At 44.3% G+C, this 25,174-nt stretch overlaps 1 protein-coding gene across 2 annotated transcripts; it reads left to right on the top strand.

Moving 5' to 3' along the window:
• Window positions 1-4,579: 4,579 nt before the first annotated feature.
• Window positions 4,580-12,612, top strand: TMEM200C (transmembrane protein 200C). Of its 2 annotated transcripts, none has more exons than XM_028737306.2 (2): window positions 4,580-4,980; window positions 10,190-12,612. In XM_028737306.2, the coding sequence occupies exon 2, from the start codon at window positions 10,233-10,235 to the stop codon at window positions 11,922-11,924; it is 1,692 nt and encodes a 563-aa protein (XP_028593139.2). In that variant the 5' UTR covers window positions 4,580-4,980; window positions 10,190-10,232; the 3' UTR covers window positions 11,925-12,612. The 2 variants fall into 2 exon arrangements, with proteins under 2 accessions (XP_028593139.2, XP_028593138.2); XM_028737305.2 differs by lacking the exon at window positions 4,580-4,980 and adding an exon at window positions 5,246-5,602.
• Window positions 12,613-25,174: the final 12,562 nt, after the last annotated feature.

Raw genomic sequence — 25,174 nt, 5'->3', positions numbered from 1 at the left:
ATATTTTGATGTAAATGTGACTTTAAAACAATGCACACAACACTGCTAACATTGTCAGTAGAGGTTAATTCAGCAAATCACAGCAACCAAAAAGTAAATCAGCCCCTTACATGGCTTGCCATTCCCTGCAAGCCATGATATAAGGAATTCGAGCAGCAAATGTGTAATCAAAAGATAAAGAAAAGTTATTGGGGGGGGGGGAATGTGTTAGCGTCATGATGTATATTACCAACATTGGGAACTTGCTATCAAAAATCTGATCTGTGATTGCACCATTGATTTCCTTGCAGGGTACAATCAAAGCCTGCTGTGTTCAGATTCCTAATGTGTCTTATCTGTTGATGACATTTTCATCTTAACCAGCACCTGAACTGACATACCCTTGACTTGGTATGATCAGAACTATTTCTGTACAAGAAATGTCACTTAAGCAAACTCACGTATTTGGAAAGCAAAGATAGAAGTCAAATGTTCAGCTGCTTACACATCCATTGGTTTGGTCTAAACTTCACTCTAAAGGTAAAAATATCACTGATATGCAAGAGGTTCCTCTTCCCCTTAAACCTCTGAAGGCACATCTCTCTCAAAGTCAGGAGGTCTTAAGGGAATGCCTGGCCAGGCTAAATTATTGATGTGATGGAAGTCTCCTGTGGAAACAGATGCTTCCAGTTTCTTCCTGCTGCTATTGCTGGAAACAAAGCCATTTTAAAAAAAGAATGTAAGTCACAGGATTCGTGTTCAATGAAACAGTTCAAAGATGTGTTTGATTCATCATGTTTAAAAGTAAATATTCAGCTTTAATACAACACACTGGTGCATAAGACACATTTCACGCACACATTGACCGCTTGGCATTTTCCCCAAGATAACCCACAAATTAAATTGGAAAGCCATACAGCGGGATATATCTTACAGTGGCACTCCTATCCATATCTACTCAGAAGAAGCTCCAATGGGACTTACTCTCAGGTAAGTGTGTATAGGATTTCAGCTTGAAATTTATGGGTGATATCCAGTGCTTTTTCTATAAAATGTGGTGCTGGAACTCACCACAAACACCTCCCTCAATCTCTTAGAATGGCAATAGCACCCACCTGAGAGGTGCCAGATTTGAGTTTGGGTAAGTTCTGGCTGAAAAAAAGCCCTGGCTGTATCCAGCAGCACTGCAGTGGCACAAAGGACGTTTGCCCACTGAACTGAACTTCCTATCCCCCTCCTGTCCCTTCCAGCTCTCTGCAGCCCCTAACAATATCAGTTCTTGTGGGCTGGATGATCAGAGCAGATTTGGGGGAGATTTAGGGGCAGAAGAGCAAACAAAGTTCCGCTTGCAAATAACCCATTATTTCTAAAATGAATATACTGGGAACTTCCTCCCCGAACACCTTATTTGTCACCTCTTTCTTAAAATCCTTTCTTAAAATTCACCTTTAAAAAAAGGCTTTGATTTACCTTATTGGCGGTAATTGCATCTTCTCACAGGCACACGTCTACTCAGAGGCAAGCCCTGCTGAGTTCAGTGGGACTTTCCACCAAGTGAGTGTGTGCAAGAGTGCAGCCTAAATATAAAAAAATAGGGAAGTCACATTTAAACTCATTTTTCAGTTCTTCCACCCATTGTTGAGTTCCATAGTTCTAATATGCCCTTATCTACAGGCACCTGGGATTGAATTGGCACAGCATACTTAGAAGCAAGCTTCACAAGGCACTAAGCAGAACAGGGAAAGGAAAAGCTGTTTGATTAGGGGCCAGAATGGCTTCAGCTTTACAAAAGGCTAGATGCTGCCAGGCTCCCATTTTCAGAAAGCCCATCCTTCAAAATAATAGTATGGATCACCTTGCTTTACAGGCAGATTGTCTAGAGTTAGGCCTCATTCTGTCAAATGTTTTTTCACACGAACTATCCTACGCCATCAAACTATGCAGAATATACAATCATTCAGATGAAAAGATGTGGTTACACTAATAAAACTGCAGTTATTTTTGGTGGTAAGGAGGACAATTTTTTTAAAGAATGTTCAGAGCAGGGTTTGTCATTAGCCAGTTTTCACTGTGCTAGTTCAACCAACAGCCTCGCTGTTAATACCATATCTTATTTGATAAATCCTCTAGCCATTGCAGTAGCTGAAGGGATCATCAATACGACTACAGCTACAATTTTCCAATGTACAAATGCTGGTTAGCTAAAAGCCTGATAAAATACTAATCTGCAAGTTTTTTGGGGGTAGGAAAGAACAGAGCTCTTCACTGCTCCCCAACTGCTATAAAAATAAAGTGTTTCATTTCAATATCTTAGCTTGATATTCTCTTAGATATGTTGTAGTATACTTTGTGGGAATTTACATATTCTGAATACAAGTGTATTATACAGAACAATCACACAGCTACCTTATTTGTTTTCCTCCTTATCTGCCTAAGTTCATTTCTCCTGCCTTCAAGGAAGCCTTGGGGCCCTTATACACAGTATTTATAGCAAGTGCCTTCACCGTCCCTTCAGCTGCTGTTTTCGTATCCCTTACCTTTTCAGAGTTTCTCCCGCATTTCGCCCCCTGCCACTGATACACAGCTGCTGCTGGGATTCAATCAGAATTTCCCCCCTCAGGAAAATGCAATGCACACACCTTGCATCCAGTAGATAACAGCAATGCCAGCCTGTCTTTTAATTTCAACATTGTCTGTAGCAGGTGCAGGAAACCCAGGGTCCTTTAGCCTCCTCTGCGAGGTTTGTTCTCATATCTGATAATGGCTACTTACTGCCCAAGGAATTGAAAGTGCTCTTTGGAGAGCAGTGCAAACGGGAGGCAGGGCTGTTTGCACTCTCTCCCTGATAAACTGGTCATAATGCTCTGCTTATCAGAAGGAAAAGTGATAACATCAGACAGGGTTTCACACAGCACAAGGCAGATAATTTGAGTTTTTAAAGGAGAGATGGCCATCCCCTAAAGGTTGAAAAGTGAAGAAATAAACAAGATAATCAAAATTCTCTAAAAGTCTGGAGCCCTTTTCAGAACCAAGTAATACTTGCCGAAGTATTCCCTTGACTTTTTAACAATGTGCAAGATTTGAGGGGGAGAAATCACAATGATTTCAAATTTTATTTATTTTTTGAACTGGTCAGTCACCAGGCCCGTAAACCAGGTGAACTACATGTTTACCTGAATGTATGTCCCACTATATTCAATGGGGATTACTTAATAATATGTGTGTTTAGGTTTGACCCCAAATTAACAGAGGGATAGCAATGTTAGTTACTTGCAAAGAACAAAAAGCAGTGTCTGGAGGCACCTTGAAGACTAACACAAATGTATTGTGGCATAAGATTTCATGGACCAGGGCCCTTTTCATCAGATAACTTCATGCGTTTCATGAAGCGGACTCTATCCCATGAAAGCACATGCTGTAACAAATTTGTGATAAGCCCTTAAGGTGTTACAAGGCACTTATTTTTTGCAGAAGTGTGTGAGAGAGCGCATCTCTTACACACACACCACACCCAAGCCCCGCAGTTTGTAACAATTTAGGTTGCAGAAAAACAGTCTTGTTGTACCTTAAAATACTTTCTCTCTCCACAAGACTGTTGTTTTTACAACCTAAAATAGGCAGTACAAAATGTAGGACTATGGTGTGTGAGAGAGATCATGTGTACTTGAAAGCTTTCAGCTTTCTTTTACAAACTTTAACCCAAAATGGTTTGTTTGTTTTTTGAAGAAAAACCACACATGTAATTGAAGAAAACGATAATAAGGCTAATATGTATCTATTCATAAAACACATTCATAAAGAAAGCACAGTCACGTAAGAAGACTATTTTCAACGTTTACAGCCTGCCCTCTCCCAAACATCTTCAGCGTGGCTCCCAGAACAAAAATGTTAACAACAAAAAAAAGAGCAATGCACAAAAAGACCATGCAGCATTAAAATGAAACCCAACTTCTTAATAATAATAATAAGAAGAAGAATATCATTTCCAGACTGTAAGTCACAACAGATCTACTTTGGAGCAGCAGAACCACCTACTCCAATGAAACTATTCCTGCGTAACCTGCTTGAACACTGCAACCCAAGAAGCAGGTGTGTGTTGGGTGGGGTGGGGTGTCGAGGTGGGTTGGGCAAATGAAGCGGGGTGCAAAGGAAGATATCGACGTAAGCTTGCAGGCGACAGACAAGAGATCCCCAAACTGGTTGGTGGTCGTAGATCCAGGCGAGTGGGTGGGATGGGGGCGGGCTGAGTTGGGGGAAGTGCCTCCCCCTCGCCCCCCCGTCCCCTCGACGGCTCTTGGAGGCCAGCAAGCGGGTCCCCTTCCCTTCCCTTGGCTCAGCCCCCTTCCTCGCAGCAGGGGGTCATGGGCGGGGGGGCGGCGGCAACTAGGCCACGTGGGAGGAGGCGGCGGCGAGGGTCTGGTCCCTCCTCGAGCAGCGACGCGGGGAGGCGATCATTGCCATCCTGCCGCAATTTCCCTGTGTCATGGCTCCGGTTTCCTAGCAACAGCAGCGAGTCCGGCCGGCAGCGGCGGCGGCGGCGGCAGCGTCGAATCAGCGGCAGCGGCAGCAGCAGCAGCTCCGTCGGGCAGGAGAGGCGAGCGGCTTCCCGCGGCGGCGGCGGCGGCGGCAGCAACCACAACAAGCAGCGGCGCCCGGAGCAGCGTCGCGGAGCGCCTGGAGCAGGGCGACCCCCGTCGGAAGCCGGGCAGGATGCCGGAGGGAGCGGGAGGCGCACTTGGCCGCAGGAACTGCTCGGTGCCGCGGCCGCTGGCTTCCGTGGATCCCCGGCGGCTGCCCATAGCCATACAATCGCGGCTCCTCTTCTAACCGGGATCTGTACCCATGAGCCCGAAGGGGCGCCGGCGCCGGAGGGGGGGCTCCGGGGGGTTGCTTCGCTTTCCGTCCGAGGTGTCCACTCGCCCTGCTGCAAAGTTTCTCCATGGTTTCTCTCTGGGCTCCGAGGAACTTGCCTGCGGCTCCCACGCCCCGCGATTCTCCCCGGTAAGAGAAAAGAGATGGAGCTTCCCCGCTTACAAAATGCTGCCATTTTGAACCGTAAACTCACCCGGGGATCCTCAGCAGCAGCAGCACCCCCACCTCGTCCTCCTCCCTTCTCCCCCAAAGGCTGGGCTGTAGGAATGGGGCTCCGCCAAGATCTCTCTCGGTCCCTTCTCTGCACCACCCTGTCTTTGTGGAGATCCAGGAACATCACTTTGTGATTTCATCCCCTTCCTGAAAAGTGGGGTGGGGGTGGGGAGGGACACACACAGAGAGAGAGAGCCTGGCGCTATGAAGGTTATGAAATGAGATGCCCGGCTAAAATGGTCTCACAAATGGGCGCAGCCGCGCAGGTGACCCCCTTTCAGGCTGAAAGCACCTTGGATGGATTTGCTCCAGGAGTGAGTTTTAAATCTGGAAAGTTGAAAGGGTGGGCTGCTCTTATTCGCTGACTCTCCGGTGCAAGCTTCTTTTTCGCTGCCAGCTTTTTTAGCCCTCCGATCCGCAGCCAGGCTGGCTGCCCCTCATGCAGAGATTGTCAACAGCGTCGCTCGAAAACTCTCTCTTCCCCCCGTAGGGACTGGCAACTTTGCTAATGACACGATGTAGGACAACAAAGCCCCAGGTATGTCAACCACAAATGTTTCATTAGCCTCTGTCCCTGAGGCAGCCCACCCTCCCAGGGACGCAATAATGTTTAAACTCTCGCTGCAAGCAGCTAACTCTTTCCCAAGGGCGAGCAGCTAATTTGTGCAGGTCAGGGTTATTTACCCAAATGGAGCGTATTTTCATTTATGCCAGAAAGAACAGCAGAGCAAGTGGCTTAACTCGGTTATTTATCTCAAGATGTTCATCTGTCTTAAGACTTGAAATACAGCTGAAAGCCTGGGAAATAGAGAAGATCTCGATTTTGGTTAACGGAACTATTAGCTGGTATAGATCACATTGGGCTATGTATCTGAGTGTTCTCTAAGTCCTGAATTCTTCCAGAATTTGGGCTATTTCCCCATAGCTTAATAATTATCAGAAGCTTTCTTTTTAGGAAACCCAATTGCAGGACTCATTCTGTTATGCTCTTCTAATACTGTTTTGCAAACATCATTTAAGCATGTGTTTCCCCATCTAAGTTAATGCGGATCTTTGTCGTAGTACTGTATGGTGATTTTTTTTCATTGCATCAGAAGCTGAAGCATGCACACATGGAGATTTAATCAAGCCCTATTAATGAAGTATCTCCCCTCCCCCCCCCCCATCAATCTACACTCTATAATAGTCAAATCATACCAGAGAAGAGGAGGGAAGGTTAAACTGGCTGTTTAATTACTTTAAGGTGCAGTGTAGGGACTAGGAATGTTTTTGTGAGAAAATGCATGGAGTTGAAATGAATCAGAAAATTGCTGAATCTGGGGATATTTGGGAAATGGGGAGGTTTAGCTGATGAAGGAAATAAGATTATCTAGGATGCTGACTTAACCAGATTTCAAGGCAAAGGATTTAACTTTAGGCAGCATGTTGAACTGATTGCTTTTATCGTTCTTATAATCTATTTTGGACATTCTGGGGAAAGTAAGGAATTCTTTAGTATTTTCAGACTGTCCTGTTGAATATACAGGTGTTGCTTCATTATTTGAATGCTCAGACTATGAACCCCGATTTCATGTAAATAAAAACCTTGCAAATTATTTCAGGCTACTTTGTCAACACAAGAACATGATTTGTTCCCCCCTGGTGATTCAAAGTAGTGCTCCATCTCATTTTAAATCAGGTTTAGCACAGAATCTTTCTGTTTCCATCACATTCTCACATTGATGGGCTGAAAATTCACTGGTGTTACATAACCAGTTACCTTGAACATCATACATGATTCCAATCAGGCAGATGTCCAGAGGATATCCTCACACCTTAAGCATAAAGGAGGATTAGTCTAGGTAGTAAAACAAAATAGATTCAGAAGGAGTTCCTTCAAAGAAACATTTCTAACGATGCTAGAATTTGGTTATTTCCTTTGTTCATTGACAGCTAAATTTCACATTCTAGTTTTATAAAAGCACACAGCCTGTTCAGTGCAATAAATACACGCATGCCCAGTGACCTAAATAAAACAATTCAAGTTGCCTTTCTAGTATCATTTCCAATGCTTTCTACTGGAAATGCATTTTTCTTTTGCATGGTAGATCACCATACCTAAGTCCCTTGTGTAATGTAACCTTTTGGCCTCATTCAAAGAAGATGCCCTGAGGCTCATAAACAGCTTAGCGACTCCTATAACAAAACAGGAGCCTCCACATTCATAATGAAACAGTACAGATTATGAAAGCCAAACAGTCACTCGTGGTGTGATTAAGGCCACATCAGGCTTCCTTTCCTACCCTTAACCAAGATGGGATGCATTTCCTTATTATTTTACCTTAAGATGCAGGAAAGTGCTTGTATAAGGAACTTTAAAGCATAACCGAGTTGTCTCTGTAAACTACTATTGGTAGATCAGTGTAAGGTTTTGTTTTGGATTCTCTTTATAATGTAGCTCAACCTAACCCTTTCATAATCAGCTGATGCATCCATTTTCGACAAACCTCCCACACTTTACCCACAGGGTATTCATTCAGGAAAGTACAGTCTGCAAAACAAGGACAAAAGCTCCATTCAAGAGCGAGTGCTTTCTTCCACCTAGCTCTATGAGTGTGCAGCTGGAGTAGATGGTTAAGCCCTTGTTAACATGGTCAGGGAATGCAGGATGGTAGAAGGAAATCAGGATTTTGCTCCTACTCCTGATTTCCATGTGTACAAATAAACAGGTCACCCTCAGGCTGGCCCATTATTCTTAGACCCGTTCTTTTGGCTTCAGTAGTCCTGACTAGATTTAGGAGAGAGGCGAAATAGGCAAAAGCTCACAAGTGAAGTTTGGTAATTACTTAGAGTGCAGCCTTCCAATGAAATCTTTACATATTTATAAGGACACCCTATTATTTGTAGGGTGGAGCCAGCCTGCAGCCTAATTTTTAGTCTACATCAGAAATGAGGAGGGATTGGTGTGGGGATTAACAGACATGAAGTATCAATTCGTTCTTATCAAATAAAATACTTGGCATTTCATGCTCTGAAACTACAGAGGAAATGGGGGACAGGAGCAATTGGAGAACCCAGAACAAACAAGGAGGAAATGAACAGGAAGGATGTGACTCTGATGGGGTAGAAGAATGGGACAGCTTGAGAAGGTGTTGGAGGCTACATAAAATGAGGCTGGGACTGTGTGACAGCACATATTGCCCACCTGTGTGTTAAAGAAGAAACCAAAATCTCTTTGTGTTGAATCCATCCCAGTTTCTCAGTTCATGAAATATAGATGCTAACACGTTTTGTATTGATTCACACAGAGCCAATGGCAGTAAATCCGCAGGAGTTTGGAGGGTTTCTACAAACCTGCAGGTCCAGGATGAAAACAAACACACAACCACTGAAATAAACTTTGGCTCTAGAATGGGAACTCTCTAGTCTTTCAGATGATGTTGGATTCCTTCCATCTTCAGCTCCAGTCAGCACAGCCAACAATGAGCATTGTAGTTCAGCAACATCTGGAGGGCCACAGGTTCCCCGTTCTTGTTCCAGCTGCATCCCTGCCCCCTGCCCGGCCACCACCCAGTTGTTCAGCACAACAGATCTTGAGAGTGTTTGTGAAGGTGTACAGCACCTTTGATTCTCTGAACATCACCTACTGAGAAAGTAAAGGCAGAGGGTATATTTGGGTCAGGTGACCAGGAATAAGTTTTAGGTCTGCTTGCCCAAGACAATAATTCTATGACAGCAGAGGGCAAATGAAAGCTTGCTCTCTATAGTGAAGTCAATTTAAAACTCACCCCAGCTGACAGACAGGGTAGGGGATATTGGGGCTACCTTTTACCTTTATAGTAGTTGAGCAGAAGTTGGGGGAAGAGGGCAAGATCACCAGCAAACATTTTGTGCAGGACAAAATGAAGGAACATTCGCACTGGCATGCTATGGAGTTGGATTCTTGCCAGGGTGGCGATTAAGTGAAAGCTAGCTAAGAGCATGCCATGTGTGGCCTAGTGGGGAAACAGAGTTCTAGGGTAGACTCTTTATTAACAGTGTGGTCCTATATGTATCTGCTGAGAGGTAAGCCCCGTTGAGTTCAATGGGACTTACCTCAGGTTAGTGTGTGTGTATAAGATGTCATATATTTTGTAGTTAAGTATAGTTATATATTTTGGTTGTTCATAGACTGCTTTTCCACATGCATGCATTCAAACCTGTGTTTAACACATAAAAAGCAAATAACCTGAGCAAGTTAATTTAACAGTAATACATTAATCACAAATCTGGTGCTAAACAATAGCAGCAGCACCCAACCAATAAAGGCAAGAAAAACTAAATAAACACATTTAGCATCAGCTGCAGTTTCTGAACCATCTTTAAAGGGAGACCCACTTACAAAACATAATAGTCATGTTTGGATGTAACTAAGGCATGCGTAACCAAGGGTAGATTTGCTTTCTCTAGATATGGATGTAACTGGTAAATCAGTCAAAGCTGATAAAAGATTCTCACCTGCACATCCAAAGACAATAGCAGGTTCGAAAGCACCCCCAGAAGGCACACTTGTTCTTTCAAAGCAAATACAACCCTAGCAAGAGCACACTGTCTCCCTATGTCCCCAAACAACAGTTTGCACCTGATCCATACAGCACTGCTCTAAAACATCATGTGGAATTCAGTTAAGGCTGCTTTGCCAGCTATGCTGTCAGCAAGAAGAGTGCTCAGATTCCCTTTCACTAGCCCAACAACTGCCTCTCATCTTTTCTCCCCTTTTCTTTTGTTTGCAAATGCATACAGGGCCTTAATCAACATTTTATTAATTTATGCTCTGCAAATTAAGTGCCCTGCTACTGTTCAGCAAATGCACAGATAGCGACATTAAGGCCAAGTAGTCAGTTTGGCAAGTGGGTTGCGTCTAAGTGGCTATTTTTGTGGTTAGCGTTAACAGCAATTGGCGGGCTGTTGTAGACCTGCCTCCGTCTCGCACACACGTCCTTGTGTCAGAGTGATTAGTCACTAGTGACTGAGCAGATTTAATATATGAGTGTGAAATGTAATTTGCAGTCTTAAAGGGACTATGCCGTGTGGGCGGCTTTGCAATCTGGATCGTCCCCAGGCTCTCATGATCTTTTTTTTGTTTCCATTCCCCGTTTTCCTGTAGGAGCCGGAGTATCTGTAGGGAACAGTGCCCAGGGTAGCCAGCCATGATCGCCACTGGAGGCCTCTTGAGGATCTCAGCCAGAAAACAGGATCCCCTGCGGCCTCAGAGCCAAGTCCCAAAGCGCAAGCGCAAAGCCAAAAAGAAACGCAAGAACGACGTGGTGGTGGTGAAGGGCAAGCTGAAGCTGTGCTCCCTCTCCGGCCTCATTGCTCTTTGTGGCATCCTGGTGCTTCTCGTGGGAATTGCCTTGGCGGTAGTAGGCTACTGGCCCAAGCCTCTTTACCGGGCAGGGAGCACTGGGGACAGCCAGTTTTTGCCAGCACATGGGACTGCCTCCAAAAGCCGCTCCAGGAACCAGACGGAAGACCCGGGAGAATCTCACTCAGAAGGCTTGGGAGCCAATGCCTCCTTTGCGAGCAGCAAGAAGGGTGTTTCTCCTTCTCCACCTGCCCCCTCGTCCTCCTCCACTTCCACAAGCTTCCTCTTCCAGCTTTTCTCACGGTATTTGCATTCGGACAAGCTCAAGGTGCTCGGGCCTCTCATCATGGGCATTGGAATCTTCCTCTTTATCTGTGCCAATGCAGTGCTCCACGAGAACCGGGACAAAAAGACAAAGATCATCAACTTGAGGGACCTGTACTCCACTGTCATCGATGCACACAGCCTTCGGACCAAGGATGGGGCGCCCTCAGCTCCTGTCGCCCCAGTTCCTATCAACGGCTTCATCAACTACGTGCAACCTCGAGGGCTGGAGCTGAAACCCGGCAGTGGCCCTGCGGAAGCCCTGGGGGCTGCTGGTGTGCTAGCCAAGGGCAGCTGGCACCCACCCGTGGGTGCCCCTTTGTCTCCTCCAGACTTGGTTTCCTCGCCACGCTCCTCCTCTTTCTCTTCTAGGCAGCCGCAGCCGCCCAGCTTGGCTGAGGCTGTGTACAGCATCTATCGGGAGAGAGGTGCCTTGGCCAGAACTGCTCGTAGCCCACCTTGTAGCCCCCCAGATGGCTGGGACCAGCATAGCACAGCCAGTTCCATTGTGGGTTCCTCGCTCAGCACTTTCACTTTGCTGCCTCTGGCTCAGGGGGAGGCGGCGGAGGGGGAGCGTGGCGGCTGGCGGAGGCCACTGGGGGAACGAGGGGCTAGGGAGATTCCACGGGGAGATGTGGAGCTCAGCCTGAAAGATCTCAGGAGCAGCTACCTAGACACGGGGCAAGGGTATACAATGCTGCCCAGGGCAGGCAAGCGCAAATTGGTCCTTAGACGCCAGAGCACAAGCTGCCTCCCTGATGCCCGGAGATCCTTCTCCCCAGAACCCTCTCAGACTCTGGACAGTAGCACAGACCTCGAGTCCAGTCTTTTAGTAAAAGCTTCATCTTCCAGCTACTCCAAATCCCTCGATCTGGGGGACTCTCCCCCTCCGACGCCACCTGTGGACAGGAGAGATTCTCAGAGCTCTCAGTGTGATCAACACAGAAGCAATAAGGGCTACACCCCATTGGAGGAGACAGGCACCTCCTTGGAATCTGTTGCCAACACCCCAGCCCATAAAACCCAGGACTGTGAAGTGATCCCCAGTGGGGAATCTGACCCCTCTGAGGGTCCCAGCAAAGAACAAACAGAGCAGCGGCCTTTGAAAGTGCAAAGACAGTACACAAATAAAGAGAAACTTTTCATGATCTCCAGATCAAATGCCATGGCCGGGCTGGAGGAAGGAGACCCGGAGAGCAGAGGCGTGATTTAGATCGGAGCGAAATGAAATGGAGGCAAGCACCAGAACAATTTGTGATCCTTCTGCCCCCTTGTGGATCTAGGAACTGGTCAACATCCAAAGAGCTTGAGGAATGTTCTTGTGGAATGGCATCAATAAATTCCTGTAGATGTATTCAGGAAAGAAAGGAAGAAGAAAAACACCACCACCATCTAACAGGAGTTTGTTCTGTTCAGTTGTGCAACTATATTCCATGCAAGCCAAATTGTATTGCACATTGACAGCTGAGTAAATTCTTTGGATCAAAGGAGTAGAACATTACAATAATTGTGGCACTTTACTGATTTTTTAAAATTCCAGTTGCCCCCTTTCATTCTCTCTCCATCTCTCGTGGCTTTTGCCATGGCACTTAACTGCACACTCTTGTCCTAGCTTCAGATAGAGGTGACTTTCAAGTCAGTATCCATCTCTTTTCCTTCCTTTTAATGTTTGGTTAGAATGACGAAGTACTATGGCAAAGGTGGGAGGTGGGAAACAGCTTTAATTTTTGTAAAAGTGTCGGCTGAGGAAAGATTGGAGATGCCCTATGGCCAGCAAGCTGCAATTCTACATTCCTAAATTCAAGTAATATTACTTTATGAAGTATTATTGCACATGTATGAATCAATAGCATTAATAAGCATTTTTAATTTAAATAAAATATATTTACAATGAGAAAGTAGATTTAGCTAATGTTTCATTTCTGACTAAATTCTTATTAATGAAATAAGCCTTGTTTTCAGTGTAGGACTTTGAATTATTATTTTTAACGACAAAAAGGCAGGGGAATAGGTAGGGGTGTGGGTGAGTGAGTGTTGAATTAAGGAGAACAATGGTAAAAACTTTCTTAAACGAAGCAGAAAAAATGTGGTTGAGTTAACTAATTTAAAACTTAAAAGTCTTCTGCAGGTGGTATAGCATCGAGGCAAAATAAAGCACTTAAATTCCATTGTTTTCAAGGAAAGAGACAGTGAACCATGTGTATAACACTTCTGAAATAAATTAAGTTACAACACAATTCCATCTATGGTGATTCAGGAGGAAGCACCAAACTAGACATGATGTTAATTGCATGCATGTAATGAATGCACTTAAAAATAAACCAACAGAAGCCACACACACCCTCCCTGGTGCATGGGTTGTTCGGTGGCTGGGGAGAGGTTAACCCTTCCCTTCCTGTCATGCTAAAATCCTCCTCAGTTGCATCAAGACAGTGTCTTCACCCACTGTGGTCCTGATGCATATCAGTGCTATCCCCAGCTGCTGTTTACACTGTTATTGTTGTTATTTTATGCACGTTGACTGCATTCACACAATTAACATCAAATCTAGTCTGGCCCTTAGTTGCATTGTGTTGGGTAGGCCTCGCTCCTAGGACAGTGTGCATAGGATTAAAAAAGTGAAAAATGCGTAACTTTAATAAATATTTGCTCTTAGGATTGTAGCCTTGTATCCTGGTGCACAATTTGGAAATGTCCTACTGAAATGAAAGAGATTGAAGTCTAACTAATTTGTGAGGGACAGGGTAAGATTGCCAGGTTAACTTTTAACATGTTTTAGCAGTTATGAGATGCTTTTAGTATCAGTTTCATCCCACATGCATTTACAAAGACAGAGTAGAACACCTGAGAAGTTGTCCTAGCAAGCATTCTGATGCAGCCGGTACCAGCTGGCCTGTGTCTCCAGAAATATTAGCAAAGTGACACCAAAGAAGGTAAAGTGATACTAAGAAGGTAAAATGCCAGTGTTTTGGATATGGTACTTAGCCGTGATTTCCATAGGTATATCCACCCTCCTTTAGCATTTATTCATTGGTGGCTGTTTCGTGCATGCAAGACATCCCTTAATGTTGCAGTCACAAAGTGATGAATATACATGCATGAATTCAGCCTTAGGTGGGGTTTATTAGATGGTGCTGAGGCAGACAGGAGAGGATGGAACATCATGTGTGCAACCAGAGAATAGCCCAAATCACAGTATTCGTGAATTATGTATATCTGTGCTTTGAAGCTATGGATATGTACTTGGAAGTAAGTTCTATCAAAGTTAATGCATTCAGTACGTTTAGATAATGTGGTGCCAGCCTATACCAGTCCATATCAAACTATACCTTGATTAAATCTGTCTATCTGGTGCCTATTTGATTATGGATTGGACAGTAAACTACATTTGAAGTTAGTATTCTGACATTTTAATTGGGATTTAAAACAGGGTAGGGCTTGGGTTTTCGTTTTGCCCGTTAACATAAATCGTATGAGCAATAATGTGCAAATAAAAAAAAACTTTTTTGAAATTCTGGGGAATGGAAATGCTAAACGTTAATTTGAGACCTCAGTTATCAATGTTGGTCCCCCCCCCCTTTCATTTTTTTAAAAAAATCTGAAAGATCTGAGATTTAGGGCAGGCTTATGCTTTGAAACCACAGGGAACAATTATGAATGGGTTAGCTCCATAGGCAGCAGTAATATGTAAAACAGCTTGCTCTGATTATGGATAGATTTTCTGTGCCAGCCCCAAGAACAACCAAGAATATGCAGCTCTTGTGTTAATCAATAATATGTGGGTGATCAACATGATCCATTGCTTCCACATGCTGTGTTGGTCCCGCAGAGCTATATTTTTGCTGAAGCATTCCTAACAGCTTCCACATGGTGACTGTAACCTAAGAACTGGCCCTTGGTAATCAGATTCCATTACTATCAGTTCATTTCAAATAAATACTTAATCTCAGAAATTGTATGTTAAAGTTTCTTTTTGAGATGCTGCTCCAAGGAAAGCCCCTTTTCCAATGTAGACTGACCACTAAGTAAGCTGCTCATCTGAACATCAACACAGTTCTCAGTGAAATTCATTTCCATGTAAACAGCTTAGTTCCCCTACAAGTCCATGCCAACGGATAAGCGCTCGTTGTTGCATTGTGGCACAACACAGTGGTGTACTGTCATTGTGAGTCAACCAGTATCATCACAACAGGATGAGTAATTAGTAGGTGTGGTGCAATATAGTTACAAAGTGGTATGAAATTAGAAAAATGTTACAGAATTAGTCAACACAGAGCCAACTATTTTGACACAAGCTGATATTCTCATACTACCAGCCCATTCATATGGGATTGCACCCGAGAAGCATCAGGAATCTGCACTCAGCCAGGATGTGGTTCTGGTCTAGATGCAGATATCCAGGACCACCAAAGCAGTACATACATTATACTCCAGTCTGTGAAGGCATCCATTTCCACCACCTGTACTACTGAACATCTGGTTTGTAGGAGAAAGGAGGGCTTCTTGAAGACTACTGCTTACATCCAGGTCTGTAGCTCAGGATGAGAGTCAATTTGAATGAATTATGCATCTGACTATGAAACTGTAAGCAATAATCACAAACAAACTATGTACACGGTAGTTTGAGTGCTGATAAAGATTGCTTTTTTCTAATGGATCCATCCTTTCCCTCCATATATTGACAGCCTGTGTTTAGATGGATGAGTTAACAGCTTGCATTCTCCCTGTCAAACATCTGTAACATAAGAAGAGCCCAGCTGGATCAAGCCAAAGGCCCATCTATTCTCACAGTGGCCAGCCTGATGACCATGGGGAAGCCTGCAAGCAGAGCATGAATAAAACAGCATTCTCCCCATTTGTGACTTTCATCAACTGGTATTCAGAGTCATGCTGCCTCAAGCAGTTGGGGTAGAACATAGGCATCCTGACTAGCACTCACTGATAGCCTTATCCCCTAGTGCTTCACTAATGGCACTCTTAAGCACATTTCTCTGAGATACCTCCACTGAGATTGCCCTGCTGCTGCAGCTCCCATAATCTGAGTGGGCAAGAGGGTGGCAGGGACGAAAATGGCATCAGCAAACTATGAGCCAGGCCCAAGGGCTCAGCTGCTCAGTTATTTCAGGGGCAAATCTCTGCAAGGAGGTTTAGAACTATAAAAATAAGCAAGACAAAAGGAATGGATGATTGGAGCATTAGATTGCAATCCTATAGACACCTAGGTGGGATTCAGTCCCAAGGAACACAATGGGACTATTATGCACTGATAGTCTTCCTCTTATACAGTTTTTCAATTCAGGCATCTGCGTAATTTTAACATATCCCTTGGGTGTTAGTTCTTGCTTTGTTAATGCTTTAGGGTAGACTAAAAAGCATGGGATGCTCTAGAGAACCACCATATCATCTTCTTCTGGGTCTTACTAATTCATCTTATCACGTAGCCAGCAATCACCACAGTGCCGTCATCCCTTGGGACCCTGCAACAGGCATTCCTGTTGTGTGTATTCATCATACAGTTTCATTTTGCTGTCCACTTCTCTGAGCAGAGCCTAGTCCCAAAGACAACCCGTGTCTTATTAGTGAAGAGAAATGGAGATTCATGCTGTCCTCTGTAACCACAGTTTATTTACAGTTTCCAGGACCAACCCAATAAATTTTGCTGCCTGAGGTTAAGGACAGGATGGCAACCTTCCCCCCAATCTACAAAAGCCAACCAGACTGGCAACTGAGTCTCTTGCATTCAACATTAGTGACAGGACAATATCCTCTACCACACTGAGGGAAGCAGGCTAATTTACAGGAGGCATAGTAGTCTTCATAGTACACACAGAGCTATCTTCCAACACCTTGCCACCCTCCCCCCCCAGTGCTCACTGCCTAAGGCGACTGCTTTACTCTGCCTAGTGACAGAGCTGGCCCAGTCCCTTTCGCAGGTTGGGCAAAGGGGTAAGTACCAAGCATGCACATTGTACTAGCCCTAGAACAGCACCAGTTGCTAAAAAGCAAGACCATCCTCTCACCCAAGACTCCTTGCCAGTCAGAAGGGAAAACTCAAAATATGTTTCTTTGGCCAGATTTCTTTGGTGGGGGGGCAAAGTGTGTGTGGGGGATATCTCTGAAAAACGCAACAAAACACCCACTCCTTCAACTCCCTCACATCTGATGAAGTTCAAAGAGGCAAAAGGGAAGACAAGGAAGACAAACCCTCAGTCAACAGCGGCTAATTAGTGACAGAGTAAAATTCTTCCGAAGTCCTGCAAAGCAGCAGCGACTAGCAATGGCTCAGTAAGTCAAGTGTTAAGGGTGAGAGAAAAAGCAAAGACAGGGGCCATTTGCCAATAGCTCCAGGAGAAGCAGCCGAACAAAATAAAAATGGCTTCATTCAAAACTGGCATCAGTAATACAGTGGTACCTCAGGTTACAAACTTAATTCATTCCGGAGCTCCATTCTTAACCCGAAACCATTCTTAACCTGAGAAGTGCTTTCGCTAATGGGGCCTCCCACTCCCACCGCACCACCAGCGCACATTTCTGTTCTCATTCTGGGGCAAAGTTCTCAACCCAAAGTACTACTTCTGTGTTAGCGGAGTTTGTAACCCGAAGTGTTTATAACCTGAAGCATTTGTAACCTGAGGTACCACTGTAGTGGCTTCTTTTGCCCACCCCACCACTAGCCTCATCAGTTCTTCCCTCAACGAACTCTTACTTCTGCAGATACAGCTTAGTGTTCTGGAGGAAACAAATGGATAATTCTGAGTAAACTGTCTTTCCCCCCTCCTTCTACACTCCCTTTTAGGCATAACACAGGTCACAAATGCTGGCAAATGAGAGTGACTCATATTCTTCAAAAACCTCTACCTTATGTTAATTCATTATCTGTCCCTGGACACTAAACAGGACAAAATGACTCAGTATAGTGACAGACAGACAGACAGACAGACAGACAGACAGACAGACAGACAATAGCAAGGAAGTGAGGCTGAGGCATTTACCGTATATCTTAAAGACAGATTATGCTACAGCTTTATCCCTGAAACAAAAATATGTTTTATTTTAAGAGACAAAATTAGAGTTCATATTCATTCGAATAAGAACCAACATCTTTAGGACAGTTGAATTTTCAGACTTCCACAGGCCATTTGCTCTGGAGGGACTTTTCTTTTATGCACCTGCTCTCTGCATGTCAACATCGCCCTGATGGGCCTACGGGGTGCTGGTGGGCAGATGGTTCTTTGCCGCAACAGGAAGCAATAGGCCGTAATGGCCATCTGGTCCCTTCCAGTTCTACTCGCCATGCCATGAAATAAATTGCTCAAGGATCAAAGCTTGATGACCCAAAACTGAGAACGGCAGTGCAAACACATTGATGTGGCAAATACTGCTGCAGCAGCACGGCCAGGGCAGCAAGCCAGTGCCGAAGTTCAGGAAGGGAGCGTAAATATTTATGGTGGTACCAATATATTTTTCTTCACAAGTGGCTAGATGAAAAGTTACGGCTTAGTGTTGTGGAGGAAATGTGCCATAGTTTATTCCAATAATGTGCCATTTAATAACCCCTTCTAAACTAACTTACCAACATGATCTTCAGATAGTTGGGCTGCTCTCCCCTGCTCTTAATCCCAGCCTCGGCATATCAACCGTATCCAGCACAATATCCAGTTATTTTTTAGCTTCTCATTACAGCATGGAACCTTGCAACAGGAGCATGTGAATATTGAGAGAGAAAGTCACCTTGCAGTGACCCTTTCACTACACAATTTATTATGTAAATTGGCCTGCAGTGAATGCAATTCAAAAGGCTAATTCAATGACCCAACTCCAATTTTATGTTGATGAAAGAGCACATGTCTCAGGCCACGTCTCCTTGCAGCTGTAATGTACAAGCCCTCTGTCAGGGCTCCTTGCACATTTGATTCACAATAGAAATTGGGGGTGTGGGTGGGGGCGTTGTGTAATTAAATTCAACTTATATGCCTGAGAACATTTCCTGATTTATTAGCAATGCTGTTAGTTTTGGCTGAGAAAGATGTGTTAGGAGACTGGAGAGCTATTTAAAGCAAAAGAAGAATCTTTTCTGAGCATTTCACTAACAACATGATAGATATATTCCATATTGCTGACTTTTATTTTAATCGCCTGCCAGAATGCAACAGCGTGTTGAAGGATGATGCGTCAGAAAGAGTCTGTGACTCCAAAGCACTATTAGAAATCCCTGAAGTCCGCAAAGAACACAAGCAATGGAGTGAAGAAATATTTAAGCTGGCAGCAAAAGTCCATTTTTACAACACATTTATTCATAGAAATATCTCCCTCTAGTTTGCTATGTTTGTTACGCAATATAAACACAAACTGAGAAAGGTAGAAGTAGATTTGGCAAGTCTGAGCTGAAGAACTGTAGGGTCTGGTCATCTGTTTGTTCAACTCTGCTTCAAAATGTCACACAATTTCTACATGAAGCGCTCAGTCTTGTTGAATTTACCATATAAAGTATATGTGATGATGGCACATATATCACTTCTGTTATTCCATTTTGTACATCAACAGCCTTTTCTATAAAGCAATATGGTAAAGTGCAGGGATCAGCCATCCATAGTTTTCATGCTATTTCTCATGTGCTTGACCACACTTCATATTTAGTTGGGGTGATCTGGAGTTGTCTCATCCTGATCCAGCAGAAGCCAAAATCAGCGCAAATTTGGTCAACTAAGTTCTTATCCACGCTTAACTTTTGCCCTACTCTTTCCATGCTGGGGTCTGGACATTAACACTCTGTATGCAATGTGGATATTTTATTTTGTTGTGTTTTGACCTGATCTTTCCGGGCAAAAACTCACTCTTTGAAGCTGAATTGGAGCAAACATCAATTTGGGTTTTCTGCAGATTGTTTTTTTCTCCAATTGAGCTTTAAAGAGTGGGTTTTCACTGTGAAAGCATAAAAAAAGGTAAAGGTACCCCTGCCCGTACGGGCCAGTCTTGACAGACTCTAGGGTTGTACACCCATCTCACTCAAGAGGCCGGGGGCCAGCACTGTCCGGAGACACTTCCGGGTCACATGGCCAGCGTGACATCGCTGCTCTGGCGAGCCAGAGCCGCACACGGAAACGCCGTTTACCTTCCCGCTGGTAAGCGGTCCCTATTTATCTACTTGCACCCAGGAGTGCTTTCGAACTGCTAGGTTGGCAGGCGCTGGGACCGAGCAACGGGAGAGCACCCCGCCACGGGGATTCGAACCGCCGACCTTTCGATCAGCAAGCCCTAGGCGCTGAGGCTTTTACCCTGTGAAAGCATAGGAGCATGAAAAAAAAGGGTGCTCAGACATGGAGCTTTAAATTGTGGTTCGAGGACCCGATCCCCACTTTGTGGAACGAAGACACACAGACACAGAGTATAAGGTTAATGGGCAAGAAAAGGCCACAACTTTATTGATTACAGCAAGTGAGAAGGTATTGGCTTAGGCATTGGACCACGACAGATTGACTCCACCCACTCGGAGAGGGGTGAGCCCAAAGGGGGTTTATTCACCAGAAGGTGGAGCCTGTTGATGCTAATACAACTATAAGCTCTCCCCTGATGTCACCAAGGGTTGTGCCATGGCCCCCCGCCACACAGGCATCGGACAGGATCCACGACCACCGGATTCCTTTAACGGAATACCCAAATTTGAAGGGGTAGGCGATGGCCACACCTAGCCCTTCCACACACCATCAACACATTCCAATGCCTAACCGCCACCCGAGCCCAAGAGGCTCGTCACCAATAACCTCACAGCTGTAACCAATCCCTAATACTGCTGATGATGCTACCTAACCAAATATCGTTCCCCCGATCTGAAAGATGAACCCCATCATCCTGGAACAAGGCCTGATCGCCTATCCGGATACCATCATGAGAAACAAATGAGGCGGAATGGCTGGCACAGCAGTAAGTTAAACTGCAAACCACGCCCCCTCCAAGCCGCCTGGTTGGGCGCTTACCTGTGGGCGTGGTGCGCCAGCCAGGTGAGTGGGGCAGGGGGCACAATAAAACAAATTATTATTATTATTAACACAGTGAGTTTTTACCATGCAAACTGCAAGTTGAATGGTGAAATGTAAGTTTTCTGTTTCACACAACAAAAAAGGCATAGCAAATATATAGGGACCTTAAAATTAACACATTGTGCAAATTTCACATGAGAAAATCCTCTTAAAGATTGTAAACGGGTGCATGTTTAGAATGTATTTGCTATGCTCCACTGCCATCTGTCTATAGAAAGTTAATTAATGAGCTTTAATAAAATAATGGCTGCTTGGGAAAATGCTTGTTAATAGGTCACATCATCGAGTCACATTCATAATAAGAGGTGTAATTAAACAGCTGAAGAGTCATTAAAGATTTTGCTTCTCAATGGTTGTTCTGTTTTTCTGGGGAAACACTTTCTCTGGGAAAATTACTTTGTATTGCCTTTTAACGCTAGTTAAAATGCAATACAAAGTAGCATACAAAAGTAACATGCATAGTAACAATACAAAAGCAAATGTGTTTTCCTCCTCCTTCCAGTTCCTGAAAAGAGTCACTCACACACAGCACAATCTGGACCGAATCCAGAAGGGGGATTCCTAACACACAAACCAAACAGATTTACAACAGCCAGCTGGGTGGAATTGCATTGGTAATACATCTGAGCTCTTTTGCTAAAGGTGACCCACTTAACAAAGTAGGTCTGATATGAAGCTTCAAAATTTAAAAAAAGTCTGTCCCCACCCCCACCCCCACCCCCACCCCCTCCGATCCTAGCACTGCATTTTGGGACCTTTCATAAGTCTACCTTCTCCAATTTAAGCAGATTGTGACATCACAGCTCACAGTTATTTGGCCTGATCCAGCATGGGTAGCACATGCTTAAAAAAGGGTTCCCATATCTCAGTCAGGGGCTTTTGTGTGTGTGTGTGTGTGTGTGTGTGTGTGTGTGTGTGTGTACTTTCTGTAGGCGACTTGCTGCATCTAGCACAGTGGTGGTGCTGGGGTAGCCTATATGGCCTTCCAGCTGTTGCTGGATGGGAGCTCCCAATATCCCTGACCATTGGTCATATTGGCTGGAGCTGATGGGAGCAGAGGTCCAACAACAATGGGTGTGGATGGGTGTGCACAGACTACGCGCCCATGATCTAGCACCTGGAGTTCCATGGGGTTCCCAGAACTGCAGTGAAATAGCAACAACAGGCAAACCACCTGTGCTGCCACATATGATGATCAGTTGGGGGAATCCGAACAAGGGGTTCAAGGTCTGGGCAAGCAGCTGATCACTGTCAAGATTGACTGACTCATCTACTTTAATTTATTATTCTTATTACTATTAGGCTGTTAAGTGCAGTACTCCTTGCTCCAGATTGTAACAGGGTGGTGGTGAAAGCAGCCCTATTTTTTCTAGTTATGGATGCTCCCCCCCCCCCCCGTATTTTATTTTATTGTCTGTTCAGGATTCTCATCCTAAGCAATTGTGAGAACACCATTTAATCCTCTAGCTCAGGAACACTTCCTTTCGTCTCTCCCACCTTGTGATTTTTCTGTCTTATATTATTCTATCTGCTGATTGATTAATGGCCTTCTGTTGTATTCTTCTATTATATTTTGTTTTAATATGCTATTTGCCATATTAAGGGGTTTTTGGACTGAAGAGCCGTATATAACAGCAACAACATCTATTTGGTGGAGAGCTGCACACAGACACACTTGCACAGCAGAACTCATTATTGTGTGCCCATATCTTTGGACAGAAGGAGCTCAATTCTTGGGAGAAGACAACACCATATTCTAAACCTAGTTTTTGAAAAGCTTAGTGAAGACAATGTTTGTTATTGTTTCTAACGCATCTTTTAATTTTTTAACTCCACAAGTCTGATATCTAGAAAAGTAGCCCATGTCAATAATTTGGGAGTAAAATCCCATTAAAACCACAGGCTGTTATTCTGGAGCAGGGGTGAGAGGACCTGTCACCCTCCAGACTCCATCTCTCATCAGCTCCAGAATAATGGGAGTTGGAGGGCAATGAGTTTCATCAGCTGTACTCCAGAGCAATAGATGGTTCCTTAAAAGTTTATGTAGGATTCTTCAAGTAACAAAGGAAACACTTTTCTACCCATCTTCCCCTACAATGCAAAGCCCAAGGAGCAAACTTGCTATTTTTACATAATGGATTTTCAGTTCAGATGAGGCAATGAGGATGACCAGGAAGCGAGGCTTGCGCACCCTGGCGATGCTCCAGAATCTTCTGCCCCACACAAGGGTTCAACAGCAGACATGAATGTTCTGTGACAGACAACAGATAAAGTGCTCCTTGAAACAAAGTCTGGAAGCCGCTGGCCTATAATGTAGGCCTATTCCTGACAGTTGACATGGCCCTAAAAAAAGCCATCCAGAAAATCTGGAAATAAGCATCCAAACTACCAGCATTTGCCATTCATAATGATAGAAGCAAAACTGCTATTGAAAGGTATTCCTTGCAATGGGTACTGTGTATTTCTGCATTGGTGGGACTTAAAGTAAAAGGCCCTTTGGCCTGTCAAATAAATTGTAAATCTCTTTCATATCTTTTTACTCTGTTTTGCTAGACATTTTCAATTTGTGCCATCTGCTGGTCAAACTATATCACTACAGTTGGCAAAAGTGTTTCAGCTAGAACGCTCCCCCCGCCCCTGTGACTTAATTTTGCCAAATCACATCACTGGAATTGCTTGCATATCATCATGACTTGACACAGAACTATTGCAAATTATAGCAATACCACATATCTCACTAACAATGAAATGAATACACTTTTAGATCATAGAGGTTACAGGAATGAATAATAATAATAATAATTAATAATAATAATAATAATTTTTATTTATAACCTGCTCTCCCCAGCCGAAGCTGGGCTCAGGGCGGCTAACAACAATGAAATAAGACAACATTTTAAAATCATTTCATTAAAAAATTACTTCAAATCAAACTGATGGCAACCATTGGGTAGAGTTCTGTGAAGATTGCCAAAGGAGGGAGTCAGGCTGTGCCCTGGCCAAAGGCTTGGCGGAACAGCTCTGTCTTACAGGCCCTGTGGAAAGTTGCCAAGTCCCACAGGGCCCTAATCTCTTGTGGCAGAGTGTTCCACCAGATCGGAGCCACAGCCGAAAAAGCCCTGGCTCTGGTTGAGACCAGCCTAACCTCTCTGTGGCCTGGGACCTCCAAGATGTTTTTGTTTGCAGATTGTAAGTTCCTCTGTGGGACATACCAGTAGAGGTGGTCCCGTAGGTACGAGGGTCCTAGGCCGTATAGGGCTTTAAAGGTTAAAACCAGCACCTTAAATCTGATCCTGTACTCGACCGGGAGCCAGTGCAGCTGGTATAGCACCGGATGAATGTGTTCTTGCAGCGAGGACCCCGTAAGGAGTCTCACTGCAGCATTCTGCACCCGCTGGAGTTTCTGGGTCAGTCTCAAGGGCAGCCCCACGTAGGGCGGGTTACAATAATCCAGTCTGGAGGTGACTATTGCATGGATCACAGTGGCTAGGTCAGGGCGAGAGATGTAAGAAAGCAACCATAGTTTTCCTTTCTAAAGGCTGCTTCAGTAAAGCTCATACCTAATGTGTGGTACAGTGGTACCTCGCAAGACGAATGCCTCGCAAGACAAAAAACTCGCTAGACGAAAGGGTTTTTGGTTTTTTTAGTTGCTTCGCAAGACAAATTTCCCTATGGGCTTGCTTCGCAAGACGGAAACGTCTTGCAAGTTTGTTTCCTTTTTCTTAACACCGTTAATACAGTTGGGACTTGACTTCGAGGAGCAACTCATAGAACGCGGTGTGGTAGCCTTTTTTGAGGTTTTTAAAGACTTTGGTGATTTTTGAAGCTTTTCCCAAACTTTCCCAACACCGTGCTTCGCAAGACGAAAAAAATCGCAAGACGACAAAACTCGCGGAACGAATTAATTTCGTCTTGCGAGGCACCACTGTATTATCAACTTGCTACTCCTGTTTTAGACTTGGCCTTTGTATCCCTGCTTTAATACCACACTGACACTTTTACATAAAGAATATCCTTCTTCAGTCTAAAAACCAGATTGTCCCAATAGTGAATTATTATTTTTTTAAAGCAAATTCCCATTAATTCAACCTCAAAATAAAGTCAAGGAACAATGGTGCTTTAGCCAAATGCTTTAAACAAAAAGTGACGATTTTTCAAATGTTTATTCCCCCAAGTGGATAAGCACTAAATATCATGTGCATATTACTCGTGTTTAGACCAGCGGTGGGGAACTCCCATCAGTGCCATCTGGAATGGCCCAACCACCAGAGATTATGTGAGCTGGACTTGAGCACCAATATCAGGAGAATCACATGTTTCCCAACCTGGTTTAATCTCTGAACATCCTTTCCTGTTTTCTCCTTAAGCAAAGCTTGCCCTAAAGGTAGCTGATCGTCCCCTTTGCGGTTTTTCCCAGCTGCAATTC

This window comes from Podarcis muralis, chromosome 8 (assembly GCF_964188315.1).
Source record: "Podarcis muralis chromosome 8, rPodMur119.hap1.1, whole genome shotgun sequence".
Classification (NCBI taxonomy): Eukaryota; Metazoa; Chordata; class Lepidosauria; order Squamata; family Lacertidae; genus Podarcis; species Podarcis muralis.
The sequence above is the reverse complement of the archived record's forward strand: the minus strand, read 5'-3'. Positions and strand labels throughout refer to the sequence as shown.

Excerpts from the sequence above, each read along its gene's own strand:
- TMEM200C (XM_028737306.2), top strand. The coding sequence starts at position 10,233 with ATGATCGCCACTGGAGGCCTCTTGAGGATCTCAGCCAGAAAACAGGAT.